This window comes from Eptesicus fuscus, chromosome 22, assembly GCF_027574615.1.
Source record: "Eptesicus fuscus isolate TK198812 chromosome 22, DD_ASM_mEF_20220401, whole genome shotgun sequence".
Classification (NCBI taxonomy): Eukaryota; Metazoa; Chordata; class Mammalia; order Chiroptera; family Vespertilionidae; genus Eptesicus; species Eptesicus fuscus.
In genome coordinates this window covers 1,589,728-1,612,631 of record NC_072494.1, presented here as the reverse complement: position 1 = coordinate 1,612,631, position 22,904 = coordinate 1,589,728, and the positions used below count along the sequence as shown (strand labels likewise).

General features: G+C 45.6%; 1 protein-coding gene and 1 pseudogene across 7 annotated transcripts in view; both read right to left on the bottom strand.

Moving 5' to 3' along the window:
* Nucleotides 1-948: 948 nt before the first annotated feature.
* PTBP2 (polypyrimidine tract binding protein 2) overlaps nt 949-22,904 on the bottom strand; it is a 36,041-nt gene continuing 14,085 nt past the window's right edge. For 2 of the 7 annotated variants that reach the window (XM_008147077.3, XM_054711506.1), the window contains exons 4-14: nt 18,938-19,110; nt 17,717-17,860; nt 15,528-15,692; nt 15,332-15,442; nt 13,114-13,309; nt 6,171-6,325; nt 4,727-4,760; nt 4,221-4,313; nt 2,808-3,024; nt 2,627-2,704; nt 949-2,464 (exon numbers count right to left, since the gene is read on the bottom strand). In XM_008147077.3, the coding sequence (XP_008145299.1) occupies nt 2,332-2,464; nt 2,627-2,704; nt 2,808-3,024; nt 4,221-4,313; nt 4,727-4,760; nt 6,171-6,325; nt 13,114-13,309; nt 15,332-15,442; nt 15,528-15,692; nt 17,717-17,860; nt 18,938-19,110 (1,499 nt within the window). In that variant the 3' untranslated portion in view covers nt 949-2,331. Of the gene's footprint in view, nt 2,465-2,626; nt 2,705-2,807; nt 3,025-4,220; nt 4,314-4,726; nt 4,761-6,170; nt 6,326-13,113; nt 13,310-15,331; nt 15,443-15,527; nt 15,693-17,716; nt 17,861-18,937; nt 19,111-19,712; nt 19,736-22,904 lie in introns of those variants that run through there. The other 5 variants (XM_054711505.1, XM_008147078.3, XM_008147080.3 and 2 more) reach the window with 5 other exon arrangements.
* LOC114233652 (U2 spliceosomal RNA) lies at nt 20,016-20,193 on the bottom strand (annotated as a pseudogene).

Genomic DNA, 22,904 nt, shown 5'->3' with positions numbered 1-22,904 from the left:
TAAAATTAATGAGACGCCATGAGATTTGAGGAGGGGAGTGTCCATGTCCAAACATCCTCATCTTGAGAACCTTGAGGCGTGGAGAGCACGGAGCGCCATGTGCTCAGTATGTTGTCTGTTTTTGTGCATATTTGCACACTTTATTACTTGCAAAATCTTTAAACTAAAAACCCATTAACTTCAAGGGGATAAATATAGAGGAGCGTAAGGACTAAGTATAAAACAAGAAAACCCTGCCTGCGCTCAGACAATGCTGGCCCCACTTCCGTGTTAGGTCCTGGCTGGAGGAGGATATGCCCTCTCCACACGCTCCCCCGCCGCCCCCGCCCGACACACTCAGAGGCCACTTCCTGTTCACTCCTCTCCACACACACATTTGCACTGAGTTATCAGACACCAACCTAAGCAGCATGTATGACTGAAGCTATCGGACACCAGTGTACCTGTTTGGGAAATGTGGCCTAAAGTATTTGGAGTGATATATGCAGTACCTTACTCGGAATCCTTTAAAAAGTGAGAGTTGTGAAATCAGAAATCACTGTTAAGCTTCAACTACGTGAATGTGTCCCTTGGTGAGAAGACCCTCCCCACACCGCGCGCTCACAGCGCAGGGCTGTGCGGGACCCGGAGGCCTGAGCAGACAGAGAGGACGAGAGGTGAAACCGCGAGAGAGCATGGCAGTGGGGGAGAGGGTGCCGCACCCCCCCGGGAGCCGGGAAAGCCACGGCAGGAGCTACAATCTGCCTAAGCAGCAGATTGTAACGGGCGGGAAACGTTAATTCCGGGTCCTCCTGGGAAGCAGTCACCGTCTTTCAAATTAAAAACAACCCCCCCTGCCCCCCGCCCCGTGCATGCTCACAGCATGTGGGTGTGCCTGTCCCCCCTCCCCCCTGCCAGGGCCAGGGCGCACAGCACAGGGACAGGAGAGGCAGCAGAGAGAGACAGAGGTGAGCAGAGCTGCAGTGTTTATTGAGCATGCTACAGAGGGAGCAGAGTACACACAAGGAAAGTAGACCACCATCGACCTCCTGACTTTGTTAGAAAAGTAATTTTTAATTGTGCCGCTTCCAAACTAGACTGGATTTTACATTTCTAAAGATGTAAAAACTCAACTAATAGAAAATATACATGACCATTCTGTCTACATAGGTAACAGAATCTATGAATCTTGAAACTAAGTACATCAATTTCAAAAAAGTATTGGTCATTTAAACAGAATCAGCAATTCAGATCGACAAGAACTGTTCAAATTAATTTGACCTGTAGATTCTGAGCCATGTTTTTATTAAAGTCAGATCTATTCCTAAATACAAAATATTTTGAAGGTTTATTAAAACTGAATATTACAATGCAAGGTAAATTAAGACTAAAGGCACATAAACTTTGGTCCCGCCTGGCTGTCAGTTTTAGAAAACTGCCACAAATGCCTCTTCCTGCAAAGGTTTGCAGCGACTCTGCCTCCTGGAAAGACATGCACCCGTCCTGCACTAGCTAGACCCGCCTCCATGCTCAGAAATCCACAGCCATGTCCAGTCGTCATCACACACTAAGGATGGCAATAGGTATTGAAATGCACATAAGTCATGTCAACTTCAAAAAACATCTACGAAAATATTCAGCCACAAACAAGACGTTACTTGGTGCTGACAGTAGTTATATGACGCGTCCCACAAGAGCGTGTACAAAAGGTTAAGGTTCCACAATGCTTTCCACGTAGGGCTCAAACTTACAGAAATTAATACTCTGCGTCTTGTTAATTCAACTAATGCCTACATTCCTAACAGAATCTAGACCAGAATGGTGAGATACAAAAAGGCCAATGTTTTTTTAAAGCAATAAAGCCTAAGGTAATAAAACTAAAAAATGCTTTGTTCTTTCAATATCCTGTATCTTATTTGACTAAATAGAAAGAAATGTGACAAGCCAGTAATTCAAAGTACGTTCCAAGCAGGAGAAACAAAAACTTAACCTTTTCACACACCCCTGCCTACACATAGTGTACCCCATGTAACAGTGTGCCCGAGACAAGCAATCCTTGTAAATGCCTAGTCAATTGCACAATAGCAACACTAGTTTTCCTTTAAGGCACGTATGTCAACTAAGTTGAAAAAGAAAAGGAAAATTAAACAGAAATGTTAAACAGACAATAAAAATGGCTTCCCTAACAGATGGAATCAGCAGTTAATACTCTGCCTTTACATACGCCATTTCGTTTAGAACCAAGGAATGGTAACAGCATGAGAAAAAAAAAAGGAAAAAAACAAACTCTGGTCCCCACGTTCTGAACAGTCCCCGGTGTGACACACACAGCACGGACCGCGGCCGCCCGCCTCAGATGGTGGACTTGGAGAAGGACACGCGCAGGTGGTGGCTCTCGCCCAGGTTGTAGTTGTGCAGGTCGATGAGCGCCTGGATGGCCTCCTCCACCGTGGCCATCTGCAGGAGGGCCATCTTGTGATCTCTTCTGAAACAAGAGAGGAAGTGAGACACGGGCCACCCCAGGCAGGCTCAGGTACACGCCTGAGCTCTGCCCATTCCAGAAACCACGTCTACAAACAAGAGAACACCACCTCCTTGAAGAGAACCTTCCTGCCCCCCGCCACCAGAAGACAGAGAGGGTGCTTACTGAAAAAACTTAAAGGCCTTCACAGTGCCCCCCGTGTTGGCGAACAGTGTCCTCAGGTCCTCCTCCGCGGCCGACGGGCTGGGGATCGGAGCAGAACGAAGGAGAGAGGTTAGCCGCCGGCTTCACGCCTCCTGTCTCAGGGGCCCACCCTCATCAGCTCCAGCTGATGGTTGATACTCACGGGATGTTGGACAGGTGAAGGGTTGCAGAAGGAGGGAAAATGTTCTGAAAATTTTTGGATCCAGGTTTCTTAAAACGATGCAGTGGGGAATTGCCAAAATCTTTAGTGAGACCTTGATCATCGAGCCCCTCCCGAGGTAGCTGGACAGTCTGATGTTTGGAGAGAGTGACACGGATAATCTTCCCGTACATTTTCTGTCCATTAAGATGGTTCATGGCTACAAAAAAATAAACAATGCCCAAGTTTTAACAAAGTACAGAGCAAAGATGATTTTAATAGCTTAACATCTGAATTCCCGGATTTAAAAAGAAGTCCTGAGTGTCTAGTAACCATTGGTGTCACGTTTAATCCACTTGCCCCAGACGAGGCATCTGGCAGAAAAGCTTCCTCCACAGAATGAAAACCCAGATTACCACCCCCCCTTCCCTGACAACCAATCAGCCGTGGCCCCAGGAAAGGAAGTGAGCACACCTCTCTGCCCTCTCCACACCCCAACCCCAAGTTCCTCTCCTCCCCACCCCCAATCTAGGCACACTACACTCATGACAATAGTCCGGACATAAAGCAAAAGCAGAAACGATTCGGGAGGGTTTGGTTTAATCCCCCCCCAGGTACTGCCCAACCACAAGGACCACGGGCACCCGTTCACCGAGGCTCTGCCACTCGCAGCTCCCGCGCGAGGAGGAAGAAACGCTCCCACAAGGACCAGCCGCCCGAGCAGAGCGGCCACAGCGGCAAAGGGAACGCTGTGAGCCCAAGCTCTCTCCTCAAAGGCAGAGATCTGCACTTCAAGAAGTAGAAAGACAGATGCACACAGGGCTATGCATTGTCTGAGCTACCACCATCGCTGGTAAGAAACACTGCAATTCAAGCGTGCTTGTCTCCAAAGGCCAAAAGGCCCGGATATTACGTGGTTAGCTGGTGAGTCTCGTCAGATGGAACAGCAAAACTACACTAGTCCTCACCTCAGAAATGGCAAACTTCAAAATAACAACTGTGACGATGCAATCAGCCTGAGGCACCATCATTCCTGAATCTCAACTAACAGAATTCTCAGCTAAGAACATGCTCTTCAGTCAATCACAGTGTGAGGATGTGGTTAGACCTAAGTATGTGATCTGATTCTGATAATAGTCAAATGAGATGCCAATTCAATTAAAATCACTGATGACTTACATAAGCAGAACTAGGTGTCACTTGACTAAAGTCTGTTTTTTAAGATTCCAAAAGGGATTAATGGTGTGTCTGGCACAGGTTTTTCATTTTGAAAGAACCTAGTATCCTTAAAATACGTTTTCCACGTGACTCTATTGGCTTCTAAATGACGTTAGAATTCAAGTAGTCTGGCATTAACTGGAATCCCAGACTATATGAACAGCTAACTTCCATCACCAGCTCCCAGCTTCGCCTTACCCAGTTGTGACTGGTGCCCGTCGGCCATCTGGATCAGAGCGCTGTCTTTCTTGTTGTACAAAATCTTCACGCGCTGCACGTCTCCATAAACACCTTTTGTGGAGCCACAGAGAGGTAATCCAAAAAGGGAATTAATTTTATGTGCAAGTCAGCTAAAGATTATCTTTCTGACATATTAATGAAACATTCAGACATCAACATGATCACTCATTCAAACTCATCATTCTCACAAATGAATAAAGAAAGATCAAGATTTTGAACAGTGAATTTTGAAAAGAACAAATTTTGATAAACCCTCAAAGCTATGTGAATGATATTAAAGACCATGCAAAATAAATCAGCATGCATTAAAACAAATTTTGTGTCTATGGAGAGTTTTAAATAGCAAAGAAAAATAGCAAAAGATTTACTATTCAACTTTAAGCCAAAGTGCTAGCTACAAATAAGAATTAAGGTGAAACCAAAATCAAATCAATAATAAAAGTATAGTGCTAACAATAACATACCGAAGAGGGTAAACAGACTTTGGGGCGTAACCATCTTTAGAAGGAGAGAAGAGCAAGCAGCGTAAGACAAGGAGAGAGGAGAGTCGAGGAAGAGCGGAGATGAACAGATCATCCATACGAAGGGTGGTTCCCGCAGAATGGTGAGGTGGTCATGGATCATGGTTCAAGGCGGTTAATTGGGGCAAGTTGGTCCGAGGAACATTTGTTCAAGCCCAGAAGCATGAACAGAGGGAATGGAGACAGGGAATGAAGACAAGGACAAGGAAAATAAAGGATCAAACAGGGGAGGGAATGGGTGTTTGGAAAGACAAGGAGAGGGAAGGTGAACACACAGGGAGAAGGATGAAATGGGGAAGGGAAACAGCAATGCAGAAGAAAAAAATAAGGAATTGGGGAACAAAAAAAAAATAAAATATAGGTCAGTACATAGGAAATGCAGGAATTTGGTCAGAAAATGGTTGGTTTATGTACTGTACAAGAAAAACTGAGTAAAATGTAGTCATCCAAGACAAATATGGGTAAAGTACTTCTACATCAAAGAGTAAATTACAGCATTTCATCTCAACACAGGGCAGGAGCATGCACAAGGGGGTAAAATCTGAACTGTAACCGCATAAGCATGGCTGGTTATGAAATGCAGGCAGAATTTTTAAAAGAAAAACAAAGGCACTCTGATTCAAACCTTTTCACATGCAGAACTGCGAATGACAATAGTACCAATGATAAAATAAGCTCAATGTTCGTATTGACAGAGGCCAATTAAAAATGAAACAAATGTTCAAATTAGACACCATAAACTGATACACTGAGCCTCCCACATTTCATACCAGCTTTCATAGCAATCAAAATAAAACATACCAGACATAAATGTACAACTAAAAAATAACTCAGCGGTGAACTATTTAACGGGGGCGATAACACTGAAAATATTTGTAGGAGACAGTGACTAATAACTGCAAAGAAAAATTACTAAAAGGCGGGGAGAGTGCCTCGGCAAGATCTTTGGAAGAACCTTTAAAGAAACACGGATTAGAGTCGTTCACATCAAAGAAGATTTAAAAAATACAATGACACATAAGCATGAAATGAACAAGCAAATAATTAGACAAGGCAAAGAGCAAAAATTTTTACAGTTAAATCTGCAAACTGGATTACATTTGCCTTTGAGAACAACAAAAAGATAAAAAGCCAAACTACTGTACTTCACCATATTTTTCTTAGGAAAAATAGGTAGTTAGGTTAAAAATATATATTTAAAGAGATATGACTATCTAAGGAAATAAAGTATTACTTAAGTACATAGGTTTTATTCAGAAGTAGAAACATACAAAAATACTTTGACTAATGAATGTACATAACAGAAAGGCAAGTGCCAAATGAAATCCACATGGAAACTTCACAGATGGGATGGAGGGAGGGAGGACAGGACAGGCCGACCACTAACCTCCTCGTTCAGATTGCTAACCAGCAGGACCGTGTTGCCGCCCGCGGAGACTCCGGGCATCCCCACGCGGCCCGCCGCGGCCGCAGCCGCAGCTGCCGCGGCGTTTGGAATGGCCAGAGGACTCAGAGCTCCTGGAACAGCTGCAACAGGAAGCCCTAATTTTAAAATAAAGCGGATTTTACGAAACACACACAAGTCGTTTACAAACACCAACTTAAGCACCAAGGCTGCAGGGGTTCAGGCTGCACTCCATGGTTCCTGAAAGGTAATTTGTGTGACACTGAGACAAAGCGCTTGCTGAGAGGGAGTCTTACAGAAAGACAGCTGGTTTCAGGGAAATCATCCACCATGAGAATGAAAGGACGGGCTATGTTAAGTTAGACCAGTGGTCGGCAAACTGCGTCTCGCGAGCCGGTTTGCCGCTCTGCTGACAGTTTGCTGACCACTGCGTAAGGCATTACCCTCACCCAGAAGTTTTGACTCAGGTTAAGGACATTAGTACGTTATTAAAAGGTTTAAGTGTTTTTCCTAAGGCAGTGGTCGGCAAACTCATTCGTCAACAGAGCGGCAAACAGCGACTCACGAGCTGCAGTTTGCCGACCACTGAGACGGTCCGTTTCCCATGGAAACGCGAAGGGAGCATGACGGGTGGAAGACAGTCAAGACGTGCCCGCCCCTGGCTTACAGAGAAGCCACATCGAAAAACCACCTTCAACACGGGGACTCCCTTTCCACAGTGGGGTGGTCTTCATGAACTCACGCCTGCAACCAAACAGTCACCACAGCTCATACCCCGGGGTCCGCTCTATGGACAGCGATTTTCACCGGGGGGCTGGGAACGGGTTTAACATGCAGCCCCTGCCGAGCAGGCACACGGACCACGTCCTGGAGTGTCCACCACCACCAATGCCCACAGCCATACGGCAGCCATCGGGTGTGGAAGAACCAACATTACACCTACTTTTTTCATCATGTTGGCAAAAAATAATTTTTTGGAGTGCCACAGAATTTTAGTAATTCATGCATGCCACGAGATGAAAAGGGTTGAAAATCGCTGCCTGAACAAATCACCCTGAATAGTGTTTAATGGACTCAAAGGGCCTGAAGAAAGTCTTACCAAAATCTGTTGGCCTTAATTCCACTCAAGTAGGTACCACGAACCCAAGTTCCTCCACCACAGTGCTCCGGGGAGGAACGAGCACCGACCGCGTCCCACGGCCTGTCCGCGCTCCCGACCTTCACCTCTGCTCCTCTCCTTCCCAGTCTCTGCTGCGCTTTCCTCCTCAAGATACTTGAGTCATTTCTCTGGAGAACTGCCGTCTACCTCAGCATCTCCTATCCCCTTCCAGAGGCCAGTGACCAGGAAGACGGGAACGTGAGGCCTTGTCCTCCTTCCAGGACTAAAAGCCCAGGCTACACGGGGTCAGACATACCTGGGCAGACCTGGCCCTCAGCACTGGTCCCACAGCTGCGCTGTAGCTCTTCTTTCCTTCCAGCCCGGTTGTCTGGGCCACAGGGACGTGCTGGCACCTTTGGTTTCAGATACCTTTGTCCTTTAGCCAAAGTTTTATCTGTTTACTCTGGAAACTACTATGACCTTCCACTGTCAGTCTGAAGGTTCTGTAAGATTCACAATTTCTTAGCCTCTAGTGTTTGACGTGAAAATGTCCCCTTCCAGCGGTTGCTTCTTGCCCTCCCGCTCTACAGTTTTGCTTTGGCTGAGCTTATTTTACAACCTCTTGCCCACACCATGGTTTGGGATCCCTGGTTTTTTCGTATTTCTCCACATTTTTTTAGATTTTACTTTTTGTCTTGGAAAATTTCTGATGTACCAAAGCAGAGAGACTAGAATAACGAGCTCATGTGTCCATCACACTGACCTACAATCACTAAGCCAGAGCCCATCTTGGCACCCAGGCGCCCAGGTTAACTCAGAGGGGAGTGCTGGAGGACCTGCGTCTGAAAGGGAGCCTCTGCGCCAGCCTTTCCTCGCGCTCAGTGCTCTCCGGTGCCTCCGTGGACCCGCCCGGGGGTCCTAACCGGGGATGCCACTGCATCTCTAACCGCTCACGTTTAACGCACCGCAGTCCTCAGGCCACGGACAGGGAGTTGCCGTGTACCGTTCAGCGGGCAGCTCTCTTCACTTGATGCCCGTGTCGTCTATAAAGATCCATCCCGAACGCCTCACAGCCACTGCGCTGAGCAGGGACCCTCCCCCTTCAGCACCGTCCCCCAGATTTCCACAGCTGTGGCCGACGCACGTGGCACCCACCCGGAGCTGGCACCAGCACAACTCCCAGTGGTGCAAACGACACTGGCAAGTCACTCCTGTCTCCCTGCCTCAACTGGCTTTTAGCAGAGTCACTGACACTTCTGTTAAGTTCCTTGGTGTCCATGGGGTCCAGGTGCCTTCTCTCTCCTCTCTCTCACACTCTCAGAAGAAATGCAATATCAACTCTCAAATTCCCTTTTAACGATATAAATCTTTTTTAAAAAAAATCCATCAAAGCCACTTGACTGGCTCTTTTCCATAATAAAAATTAAGATCAGTTTAATTTCTGGTTTCATTTTCAATTCTAAGTGATAACTCTCCGAATCTACTAAGGAAACTTACCTGAAGAACTAGTTACCAAAATTAAAAACAACCTTGCCCTGGCAGGTGTGCCTTGGTTGGTTGGAGTGTCGTCCCGTGCACTAAAAGGTGTCGGGTTCGATCCCCAGTCTGGGCCCGTGAGGGAGGCAACCAATCCATGTTCTTCTCTTTCTAAAATCAACTTAAAAAATCGTTTTAATTAAAAAATCCCACCCTGGCCAGCTTGGCTCAGTGGATAGAGCATCAGCCAATGAACTGAAGGGTCCAGGGTTCGGTTCTAGTCAAGGGCACATACTTCAGTTGCAGGCTTGATCCCTGGCCCTGGTCAAGGGTGCATGTGGGAGGTAACCACTCGATGTGTCGCTCTCACATCGATGTATCGCTCTGTCTCTCCCCCTCCCTTCCACTCTAAAAAAAAAATCAATGGGAAAATATCATTGGGTGAGGATGAAAAAAAGTCTCAAAAAGCTCCTAATCCTTAGCATTTTCTAGTACATTCTTTTTAAACATATTTTTATTGATTTCAGAGAGGAAGAGAGGGAGAGAGATAGAAACATCAATGATGAGAATCACTGATTGGCTGCCTCCTGCAAGCCCCCACTGGGGATCAAGCCTACAACCTGGGCATGTACCCCTGACAGGAATTGAACCCAGGACCCTTCAGTCCACAGGCCGATCTCTACCCACTGAGCCACACCAGCCAGGGTTCTAGTACATTCTTGACGCAGGACTGTCTACTCGCATACCCTCCACCTCCTCGCACTCAGCTACGCCTGTGTGCACTTGGCCCCCAGTGAGAAGTTCTCTTGCTCCACCCTTGTCTTCTTCCCCTCTCCCTGCCTCAGCCATTCATTCTTTCAACTTCCCAATCCTCCTAACACCCACCTCCAGACCCCTCCACCCGCTCCTCCACCCCGTGCCACACAACCAGAGCCACCTTCACCTGCCTGCTCTCCCGGCGGGGCTTGACCGTGAAGCCCCGCTGCTCTAGCTTCCTCCCACCACCCGCTCACACTTTGCAGTGCAGGCGAGGCTAGATCAGGCTTCTATTCTGGCTATGCTTTCATCGGAGTTTGGAAAGTAGTAAGAGCAACCATCGCATGCACGCACCAATTCCACATTTTGTTAGCCAACAGTCGTGGATTTCCTAGTCTGTTCCCAAGAGTTCCCTAAAAAATACACTAGACTGAAGTCCCGTCTCCTACAATCTCATTATGTTCAGCAAGGATCAGAAACCCCTAAATTCTTCAATCCATTTCAAAAGTCCTCTTCTTCCACCTGCCCCCCTTCTCCCTTTCTTCAGACACACACAGAATGGCGAAAAGAACATGGATTGTAAGGCCAATGATTTCATTTCTGACTCCAGCTCTGCCCCTGAATTTCCGCAGCTTAATAACAATCCCGCCAGTTCTCAGGATGGTTATAACCAGTATCTCCATTTTCCAGACCCCAAACGTTTCCACTGTCCTCTTGATCTAGTCACTACAGTGAATTCTAGAACTGAAGCCAGCCTTAAACACAGCCAACATGAACTGAGCACTCTCTGTATGCCAGGCACTGCCAAGTTCATCAAAGGCTCTAGCACACGGAACCCGCACCAGGGACGCTGGCACCCCGTCCAAGTGTGGCGGCTGGGCCAGATCTTGGACTCGGCCGTCTGGGTGTGGAGTCCCTGCTGGGGTTAGTGACTGTGCATGTCCTCACTGCAGACACTGCCCGGGGCTGCTGTCCTCCTGTCCTCAGCACCCTGCCTGCCTCAGGGGAGGTGCTTTCTCCTCCTAGCGTATCCTCCACCGTTATCATCTGATACACATACCCTGTGACCATCCTTACGGTAACTACTGACCTGAACAGGCACTTCTCATTTTAATCCTATTTATTCCACCCTCGATCCTTGGTGCTTTATTTTACCCATGATTTACATGTGCACTCCTTCAAGTTTCAATTTCAAGTCTTTAACCCTCTTCCTCTCATACTTGGGGAATCCTAAACTAGGCCATAAAACAATAAAACAATCTGACATACTCCTATCAAATGAAGACCCTACAAAGTAGAAAAAGAGCACTCGATGCTGCCGGGGAAGAATGGCCGGACTCGCGTACCGCCCGTGCTAGTGTAAATAACAGCGCCTTCTAAAGACATTTGCAGTAAGAATCTGAAGCCCTGAACATTTTCCTTGATCTAGTAATTCTAATTCTAGAAATCCAGCCTAAAGAAATAGTCTGAGAACCAATTATGTACAGGTGCCTGTCATATGCCACTTACAGTAATAAAACGTATGGAAGTATGTCCAACGAAGTTGCCCACTATCACACAATGCAGCTATTAAAATTATCATTTAAAAATCTTCTTAATGACACTTATACACAAAACTGCAAATAAAATGGTTTCAACTTTGTACAAAAGTTTGTGTTTTCAGTAAAACTATAACAGTGGTTCTCTCTTATAAATTATCCAAATTACTAAAGGCTGCATTATTTGATTTTTAAAACTTTTAACTCACCTACTCACAAAACTATTTTAGGGAACTTTGGGGGAGAAAAGCCCAGTTACACATAAGGAGATGCAAAGCCATTAGAACAGGTACATGATGGAGTCGCAGAGTCAAGGAAGGCGAATTCACACTTGTTCACCACAGAACGCTTTCCCTGTTCTCCTCAGGCAGAGGATAAACAAAAATATGTTAATGTATTCACCCCCGAGCTGGAACACACCAAACAATTTATCAGGAACTGAGCGGCTTTACTCCTATGCTTTCAATGCAAAAATGTAGGACGCTTGAGATTGCAGGGAAAACAGCGATGAGTTCCCTAGAAAAAAACCGGGACGTCTAACCAAATACAAACCCGGGCAAAGGCCCCAGCACGTGGGTATGTGGCATCAGCTGAGGTTTCTTGGTGTTTGACTGTGACACTTTCTTTAATGAGTTGCATGCGAATCTTTTAAGCTTCTCAGAAATTACATGTAAGATCTTGATGTCATCTTCTTTGTTTGATACCTTTAGGGCCAAATTGTGTGCCTGCCACGTCCCTAACAAAATGCCTAGGGCCTACAAGATACTCAATAAACGTAATAATACAACTTCTATTGATAAAGCCTTTAAGAATCTATAGTAATAATTATCAACAAAGGGATGTGTCACTCATTGGTTCTCTCAGCTTTACCTTTACAGAATGGTACACCTGAAATAGTGTTAATTTATAAGCTGATTTGAGGGAATAAAGGCTTAAACTAGATCCATAAAGTAACAGCTTTTCAAAAAACAATGTTATCAAAACAAAGCATCCATTATCCTCAGAATGAGCAGATGGCTGGTGCGAGAGGTAGCAGAAAATTAGAACCAAGGGTCTGTTTTGTCTGAAGTCACCAGAATTCATTTCCAATGTCAGTTGCTTCTCCTGCTTTAGGGTGCCTCTATTCAAGATGTATCACTCACATTTTCACAGAAGCCTAGTGCAATGTTACATATCCACAGTAAATAAATATCTATTTTCGAGAATTATTTCATTATAATACTTTTTCCTTTTTTTAATTGATGGACATAAACTTAACTGTAAGAGCTTCTTTGAGACTCATAAAATCTTGGTTCCATATGGATAGAAATTCTAAAGACAACTTTACAAATGTCAGAAATCAAGAATGTCCCAGGCACATCAAGTAAAAGGAAACTAAGATTTCACCTTAAGTGATGACTTCATTCATTTTACTTACAAAATTACATTTTCCTTATTTTTTCTTCACCTTGACTCCAACTCTATCAGCTGCAAATTTTTGCACTGTTTCTGTTAGGTGGGTCCTATCCATTGTCAAACAAGGTGAAATCAAATAAATACCAAAACAAATTTTATAGAAAATTCTTTCCAGTGTAAATTTTTTAAAGAAGAGTATAATACGCCTTCCTCCCGTTCCATATCTGTCTGTTAACATCTCACTGCTTCTATGCTGCGCGAAATGAAAACAATCAGATTAGCGTCCCCCCCCCCCCCCCATATGCACAAGGGGCCTGGACCTACTGGACTAGACTTCACTCTGGCAGCACGACACCCACTCGGAAGTGTCAATATTTATGAAGAACTCAGCACTTTCTCCACTAGAGCTTTTCTTCTCCAATTTGGGGAGAGGTGAGGAGGGTGTGACGACACAGAACTGATATAATTTTGATATACCTTATGAAGAACACTAAATTTTTTCTCAACAGTATTCATATGGCTTCTTGCCCAAGAAAAGTAAAATATAACACAATTTGTTAAATTCCAAATGGGGGAGGGGGTCTCACTGTACTTACTGGAGTTGAACAGGCCCTTTCCCACTGGCAAATGGGGTCAATGGTACAGACAACAGAAATCATACCTAAGAGGGATGTCTCCTTGGCGAACGCTGCGGCGATAGCAGGGTCCAGTGCAGGCTGTCCATCCCCAGACGGGAGGTCAGGTCGAGTGTAATCCCTGCTTTTATCATTGTTGTATTTTACATTCAAATTCACAAGTTTGGAAAAATCAATCCTTAGAGTACAGCAAGCGTTATAAATATTCTGACCATCTAGAGCCTGTAAAAGTGAATAAAGTACATAAGCGTGTTAAGGAGTGACAATTAGCAGAAGGCGTGACTGACAACAGAACAACACTGACAGCCTGCACACAAGAGCGACCAGGGAGGGATCAGACCTCGTCCTTCCTTCTTTCCTGGCTGCCCAGCTGAACAGGAACCAGCTTTCACAAGGACTATCTTCTGGAGAGAGGAAGTGCTGCTTGAATCTGCACTACAACCCGTTAAGCACATGCACAAATACTTCTCATTTTAAAAATCTGCAAAAATTAACAAGGGTCCCACACAGTCCTGCCACCGCAGTGCCCGAATGGCCGGCACGACACGGTGACGGTGACGCCCACACTTCCCGCCGGGCCTGCGGAGGCTTTATGGGCTTCGGTTTCTGCCGCCCCGAAGGGCGCCCTGCAGGTCACTATCACCGAGGCGCATCTGGCAAGTCCCATGAAACGGGCAAAGCCGTTCCCTCCCGTGAGGCGTGCAGCTGCATCAGAGCCGCCTGGGACGGAGCAGATCCCACACGTGCCCGAGGGCCTTGGGAGGAGCCCGGCTGCAGAGCTGGAGGCCTGCTCTCCCTCGAGCCGGTGACCTAACGCTGACAGGCATGCACCTGGAGGAGGGCACAGGGACGGGTGGCCCGGGACCACGTGCTGCGCTCACTGTGCTTGTCCTGCACCTCGTCAGTCCCAGGCCAGTCCCGCTGGACACCAGCCTGGGACAGGGAGTGACCGTCGCTCTTCGTGAGAGCAGCCCCTCCCTGTGCGAACAGCTCAGAACTGAGGGCTGCGCTGAGCGCTTCTAACTCACGGGAAGGAAACCAGTTCTCCCGACAGGTCAGGGCTGGCGCTGGCGTAGAACTGTAATACGTTCATAGTGAGCCCGCACTTTCCCACCTGCGGGGCGTGGGGAGTTTTAACTGCCTCGGTCTGACTATTCTGCTGCATGTGGCTGACTACGGAAGGAACAGCCAGGAGTGTCCCGGTATGGAGACCTCGATGACTGCTTCAGTGCACAGGGTTGTAATTCCCTCAGCGACTCCCCCTCTGAAAAAGGACGCCCCTTCCCTTGACATACCAGATTAAGTTTATGTGAATATGTTTACCAAGCTTAAAACTAAAAAGTAAGTCAACACAAGTTCACCCAATTCAAAACAATACCGGTGAAACTGAAAGGGACCACACACGCACACGCACACGCACACGGATTCCAATCACGTCTGCGTGGGCAGGCACCTAGCATGGGCTGCCGGCCAGTGTCATGTCCATGTCAGGGCAGCGCTCTGCTGCGCAGGAGGACCAAGCCCGGAGCAGAGCGTGCCTTTGCTCCTGCAGCTCCCCACGGGGAGCCAAGGTTCTGATTCAGGACTGGCCTGCAGCACGGCAGCCCCGGCAGAGACTTGGGCGACGGCCGCAGTGCCCTGCCCCGACCCTCCCTCACCACCCTCCACCCTCACCTGCTTTCTCCCAGTCGTTATTCTCTTAGAAGCTAAACGCTGCATTACGAGCAGTGTTCCCAGTTCCAACCAAGCAAGCCCAGAGTGCAGGGCTGCCGGCCCCAAAGCTGCTCACAGAGCACTGCGTTCTCCCCCAAACGGGAAGGGACACTGCCTGCTACTGGATCCCAGTGCTCAGGAGAGGCTTTCACCCCGCACCCATCTGGAAGAGTATCGCTGCACGTGAGAGGGAGGCCTGAGTCTCTTCCCGAGCTCTGGCTCCTCGCACGGAAGCACAGCAACTAAGTGCCCAAGTTTGGAACGCACTGTGCACGCTGGGATGCACGCGGACGGCTGAGAGGCGGAGGCTGTGGCACCAGGTGTGGGGAGCTGTGGCGGGGGACAAGTGCTAGTTCTAGGAACGCAGCAGAGAGCACAGCAGCGCGGGACCCTCCATCCCCCACGGACGCCAGTCTGCACCACCCGTAATGCCACATGCACCTGAGCTGCACCGGCATTCACACGGCTACACGTGCAAGCGTGGATCCGCCTAGGAAAAAGATCACATCTCAAAAACTGCTCCACACTTACCAGTTTTGCTTGTTGAGCATTTACTGGATCGCCATATTGGAGGAGAGCTTGAAACTGGTTATTTTTTGTAAATGTGATTATCTTCAATACAGCACCAAACTTAGTAAATATCTGGTAAAACATGGAGAGGAAAACGTTATCTACTCTTATTACTTCTCCCATCCATCGGCTGACATGCACATGCAGACACACGTACCTGGTGAAGAACATCCAGGGTCACGGGGTAGTACATGTTGTCAATGATGATTCTGAGCACCGGGCTCTGGGCGGGGGTCACTGCGCTCTCGCTCACGGTGGTGCCACTGAGGGGCGTGTTTGCTGTCTGCACGGCTGTCACGGCCTGGAGAACAGCTTGGGCACGCTGAAATGCAAAGACCAGACTTTGGAAACACACGCAGTGTTTGCACTTACATTCTGCTACATGTTACACTCGTAGCTCATTTCTTCCCTAAACACACACAAATAAAATTTAACACTCAAAGTATCCTTTTGCGCCAGGCATTGTTTTAATTCAAATATTCTAGCATTTACTTGAAAATAATCATCTAGCATTGGGATCAATGCTGAACAAGCCAAGATAGGCAATGTAATTTACTCCCGAAAGAACATTAAGATGCAAGTTTTAGAGAACAATAAAATTTCAATCTTAACAATATTCACCCTCTATAAAAAAGGCAAATGGCAAACTTCAAAAAGGATTACTCTATTATCCAAAAGATTTCCCACAGTCTTATTTCTAATACAATCTTAAAATAAGAATATTCACAATACAATTTAAGTCTTTTTTCATACTAGTGTAACATCTGACATCAAAGTTTTTAGAAAGTTGTTGTACACTTTAGTTTATAACCATTAGATTTTCAGGAACACGTCAAGATAAAATACGAAAGACATTTCCCATATAATGTTATGGTATTTAATACACTATTATTTTATGTTTGACTAATATGACATTGCTAATAAACCATGACACTGAATACTGTAACAAACATCTTGATTTCTGAGATTTTAAAATGTGAAAAATATATCTACACTAATAAAAGATGCAAATTGACTGTGCCTTCGCTGACACCCACCAGCCAATCAGGAGTGAGTACGCAAATTAACCCAACAAAGATAGCGGGTTAATTTGTATATCTAGATGCTGAGCAGCTGGGGCGGGGCAGGGCAGGATGCTTACATCATCGCCATGGCGACGATGCAGGCATTCTGCGCACCCCCCTAGCCGCTCCGGGCCTCTGGGCAGCATGGGAAGGCGGAAAGGCAGCTCTGGCCGGAGTGAAGGCGGTGCCGGCAGCCAGGGGAAGGAAGGCCCATTCTTGCATGAGTCTTTGTGCATCGGGCCTCTAGTATGTACAGAATTGAAGTACAGAATTTTTTGGAAATCTGTCAACTAAGTCATATGTTAAATGCTCCAAAATGACTACCTTTACTACAACTACTATGCTATTCCTATTATGACAGATTCACTGATAAGATAATTTCTTTCCACCTTATCTGGGGTCAAAAAAATCATTATAAAGGAAATAATTGTTAAGTGTAACAATGACAAGTACTCTACATTGCTTCACCGTTTAAAAAGCTGTATTGGCAGATGAGTAGGAATACAGAAGGGAACAGTGATGAAGGGAAAGGAGGACACAAAAGAAAACACTAAGAGAACAGACAAGAGTGTCTGTGCTAGTTTTGGAGGGTCACATACTAAAATCAGAAGAGAGATTAGCATGGCTGCTTTGCAAAGAGGACATACACATTCGTAGAGTGTTCCTTTTCTTTTTTTTTTTGAGATGTTAGCTACACTATGGTGGTAATCACTGCGCAATATATACATGTCAAATCACATTGTTATATGTCAAGTATACCTCAATAAAGCTGAGGGAGAGAAATGTTCATTTCACTGAAATACCACATAACCAAGGATCATATATAGCTTTTAAAAGCTGATTAAGTTAACCTATAAATGTGTTAGCTAAAGAGACTAACTGAAATACAACTTATAAAAAGTCAAACCACCAAAGGAATTTAACTGGTAAAATCCAAGCAGGAGAGTTGTGTAAATAGCTTATGCTAATAGTCCTGCCGCATAAACAGTTTCTATATAAAATTTTAACTTGCAACAAGAATATTTTGACCAGGTCCTTAAAAACATTGAAAAAATACTATTTAATTTACACCGTACTAATTTAAAATATGAAGAGATCAACATACTTTTTTTGTAAATATACTTAATATTTAACACTTAGGAACATACTGTAAGAAAATGTCTTAAAAATAACAAGATGCCCATAGACACAGCTTCAGAATGGTTAAAAACTGTATTTTCTGTTAACATGAGATTCTTACTCTGTTGCAGGCCATTTCATTTATGTGCCTACACACACTCACTTGGTTTAGTGTGTTATCTGTTTTCAGTTCCTTGTGATTGGAGTACTGGATGTAAATCGGTTGGTTTCGAAGATGAGGTGTCACAGCAGAATAGTAATTCACCATAGTAATAGCAGCTTCCTCTGTTGCTAGTTCCAAAAATGCCTAAAAATTTAAATGCAAAAATATTTCCTGCTATGAATTAAATTCAAATAAGCTTTACTATGTGCCTAATCTATTCAGCGAATTAGAAAAATCAGTGTCTACAATGTAACCTTCCCAGTGACTAAGACGCTCGCTCTAACAAGCAGCAGCGGAAGCCCTTTCCTGAAGGCGAGGCACACAAAACCTGCGTCCACAGTACTTCGTCTTCCACCCGTTTCCACACTTCACAGATGTACGTCCCCAATAAAAGCTAGAGAAGCCCTATCCGGTTTGGCTCAGTGGACAGAGCGTCGGCCTGCGGACCAAAGGGTTCTGGGTTCAATTCCAGTCAAGTGCACATATCTTGGTTGCAGACTCCTCCCCAGCCCAGGCCCTGGTCTGGGTGCGTGCAGGAGGCAACCAATTGATGTGTTTCTCTGTCTTTCCTTCTCTCTTCCACTCTCCCTAAAAATCAGTGGAAAAATCTCAGGTGAGGATAAACAATATAAAATAAAATAAAATAATAAAATAAAATAAAAACTAGAGAAAAATAAATCTAAGTTTTTTCTAGCATCAGAATTTTACCACTCCTAACCCAAAGAATAAAAGAGATCTCAAAGTCATTTTTAAAGCAGTATGATTTGAGACAAAAGAAAAAAATTAAACGTCAGATTATTAGTAGCATTAACACTTAAGGGTAAAAACAAAACGATTTTTAATAGACCCGGACCCTCTGTGACGGACACGTCTACTCAATGAAGAATCCAGGATTAATGACTGTGTTCTTCTAAGCTGTCGTCAGTACTTCCGGGAATAAGCTTAAAGCCAAGATGCGACAGTGCCCCTTCCTGCCAGGATTACCAAGGGCAGCCGCAGGAGAGCCCTCCGTCTGTGCGGCCACAGCCTCACCGCGAGGAATGCTCCATCCGAGCCTGAGGCACGCCAGGTGCTCCTCGGGCCCCGGCCTCAGCTCCCTGAGCACCACCACCAGGAAGAGCCACACTTCCCTCCGCCCTCTGCCCTCCGCCCTCCGTGACCAGGAGACAGCGAGCGCCCTGCTGCCTGGGGCTACAGCTGTAGGTTCTGAAAGAGGCGCACCTGGTTTTTCCCTTTCAGCATTAGGATGTTGGTCACCTTCCCAAAAGGTAAGCCTAGAGCAATGACCTCGGTTTCCGTCACCTCCCCGGGCAGTTTTCGGATATGAAGAACACGAGAAGGAGCCCCATCCATTTTATCTTCTCCTTTAAACTTTTTACTGTCATTACCATTGGCTGAAAGACATAAGCAAATAGTCTTCATACTAATTTTCCTTATCTGCATTTAAAAACACAAAGCAATGTTTATAAAAGAACCTAAAAACACAGCGGAGTATACTGGAATAATTCCTAAAAATTCAAAAACTGGGGTTTCAAAGAAACAAAGAAAATCCTATCTACCAATTAACCAAGATCGCCACTGGGTAAATGTTTCTAAACAGTGGATGTAAAAAATAGTAAGTGATAATGTAAGTTCATAAACAGATTGTCCAATGGCGAAAGAACATAATTATCTTGCAACTTAATTATATTACAGACTAACAGAAATTTTTAAAAATGTAAAAATTTGAGTTTGCAAATATTAGGATTATAATTTCACCGAAAATTATAAATTGTTCAGTTTGGGAAATATCATATTCCAAAGTGGGATCAAAGAAAGCAATGCTGTAAAAATAATTATGTAGTCAGTCCATATGGTGCTTACCCCCGGAGCCTCTGCTAATTCAATATTACCACCTCGTCTCCCTAAATATCTTATCGCTCTCAACATCTATATGCTGTAAATCATTCATGGACTTGACTACCTCATCACTGCGCGAAGAAAAATGAATGCTCACGCTCTACATCCCTGTACGGGAAAGCAGACATCCTCAAGAGTTAACCGGAAACGAAGGGGTCTAACAGATAGACGGTACTCCGTTACTCTGCTGGCTCTTCCGTTACCTCCAACAGCTAGCACACACTGTACCAGGGTGACTGTAACGTCTGCTGTAACTTGCACAGCCGAGCTGTCTCTGTGCCTCTGCACGAGGCGGAGAACACAGAAGGCTCAGTGAGAGGAAGGCAGGCTCTCGGGGCCTCTCCATGGAAGAGGACGTTGGCTAGAACCCCCCACAAACATTCAAACTGGGACACAATGTGCGGGAACACTTTATAACACATATAAAATGAAATGACATCAAAACTGTCTGCATATAAAAATTAAAATCTCAGAGTTCTGAGTAATGTACTAGAATTTGAGATGATTTCAGTTTCAGAATAAGGCAAAACGTCACACTTTTACTACACTTGATCTTAGCCAAAAGGCCGAGAAGCGAAAACACGTCACACTTTTAATGGTAGTAAACCCTGCTATTAGGAAATAACACCATGCAGCACTGGCAGAAATAGGTCTCCCCAACTGAAGGGACAGCCCACCTCCACAGCCGGAAGAAACGACTCGAGGGAGCAATGTGACAACTGTCAAGCCTCTGCCCACCCACCAAACAGTTACAAATGCCTCTCAAGAAGGCCCCATCCCAGGACTAGCAGCAGCTAGCTGTATTTTGAAACATCTCCCTTTTATTCTGAAAAAACTAGTATATTACAAAATCAGTCAATATATAGTGAGTTAAAGTGAACATTAACTTTTCTCACTTCTAAAATGTTTTATTCTCCGACATAAGGGCATCAGTAGAAAAGCTTCTGACAGAGCAAGGCCGTGGAGACAGACACGCTGGACACAGAGTCCATAGTGACGTGTCAGGAGAAGCCCCTGGTAAAGCGGAGATGTAATGACACCCTGCTCTCATCTGCTAACCCTGACAGTCCCCTGGAGTCAGGCCTGTGGCCGTCCTGCCGAGACACCTCATCAGCGGGGTGTTTTTCTAGGCAGGCATAACCACCAGCTTTTAAAGGTTTCTTAAGCTCTTATAATAAGCAACAGGATTCAAAGCTGGGCCTGTTGGAACACACACAGATGCTCATCTTTCTATATTAGAAAAAAAATCTTAAAGCTCAGTGTTTCCTCTGTGCATAAAGGTAAACTAAGTTAATGTTTCCTGAACTTAAGGTAAGATTTGCATGTAGTTTCCTCACGTTAAAACTAGGCTTCAGGGATTTCACTCCATGACAGAGACTGGATTCATTCTTTATAACAGCAGTTGCCAACCTCTTGGCGACCGCTGCTTTATAAGGTTCGTTATCATTCCTCGGCATAATTTAAAAAAGGAGTACAGTAACAGATTCTTCTTTTCAACCAAAACAAATCCTTTTCCACTTCATCCCTTTGTTAATGGGGCTATATCACCCACTGACCCAGTGATTCTAACATTAATATGAATCTCTCCCAAACCAGTGTACTTCCCAATAACTCAGATGTTCTGATTTCTTTACACATTGTTTCCTCCACATTCTGAGACCCTAAAATCTCTAGATTAGTGTAGTTTTTAAGTGTCTTCCCTATGTATAGTATAGCAGTAAGGCCCCTCTACCCCTACAAAATAACAAATGGAACAAAAATCTTTTCTAAAATGTAAATCAGGTAAAGTCCAAGCTGCTTAGAACTTTGTAACAAATCAAATCCTGTATCTAGACCACTGCCTACAAGGATCCCCTTTTAACCCTTCACCTATTTTACAGTCCAGCAAGACAAAACTTTGAGTAGCTGACAGTTCCCAGAGGTAGCCTATTTCCAATGTATTTTGAATTTGTTTTACAACTTTTTTAGTTGATATAGAATATGCCCATCACCACAGAAAATCCCCCGTACTTCCTTTCTGTTATCCCCAATACCTACAGGCAACTATTGTTTAGGTTTCTATATTAAAAATTATGTTCTTTGCCTTTATAGAAAAGGAATCATACAATATGTACTCTTTTCTGTCTGGCTCCTTTTGCTTCCTATAATGTTTACTAATATTCACTCACGTTGTTGCATATAGTAACAGGCATTCTTTTGTGATTTAATGAGTAGTAATCATATATGGGCCCATATGTGCACATCCTATATAATAAAAGGCTAATATGCAAATCAACCAAACAGTGGAACTACTGGTCACTATGACGTGCACTGACCACCAGGGGACAGATGCTCAACACAGGACCTGCTCCCTGGTGGTCAGTGCACTCACACAGGGGGAGCACCACTCAGCCAGAAGCCGGGCTCACGGCTGGTGAGCACAGCGGCAGTGGTGGGAGACCCGCCTCCGCAGCAATCAGCCATCCCCTGAGGGTTCCCGGATTGCGGGCTGAGGGACTCCCCCCCCCCCCCCCCCGACACCGAGTGCACGAATTTTGTGTGCTGTCCTCTAATCCTATATAATAAAAGAGCTAATATGCAAATAGTCATCACCCCCTCACACCGTAACAGCTCAGACACTCAACACTGGGGAGAGAGGAATGGGGACCAGCCAGGCACAAATGAGCTTGCAAGAGAGGAATAGGGACCAGCCAGGCTGCGACCTGGGAGAGGGACAAGCCGCCAGCCCCGTGGTCCTGGGCCAGCGCCTGCGGCTGCAGCCCAGGCAAAGCCGGCTGGGTCCTGGGTGCGTGTGGCTGGCCAGAGGGAGGGAAGCCCAGGTCCCGGGTACCTGCGACAGACCAGAGGAGTGAATCCTGGGTCCTGGGCACGGGGCAAGGCAGAAGCAGTTAGGGGCGATCAGGCAGAGGGGTTAGGGGTGATCAGGCAGGCAGGCAGGCAGGCAGGGGAGCAGTTAGAAGCCAGGGGTCCCAGATTGTGAGAGGCAGTCAGACATCCTCTGAGGGGTCCTGGATTGGAGAGGGTGCAGGCTGGGCTGAGAGACCAACCCCAGCGGAAACGAATTTCGTGCACTGGGCCTCTAGGATATGAATAAAATCCTAGATGTAAAAGTACTGGGTCGGAGGCTCAGATTATCCTTACCTTTGTAAGAAACTGCCAACCTGTGTTTAAAAACTTTTACACACTCTCTCCAGCAATGGAGAATAGTTCCAGTTGCTCCACACCCTCATCAACGTTGGGTGTTGTCGCTTTCATTTCAGCCTAGATTCTAGCTGAGGTAGTCTCTCAC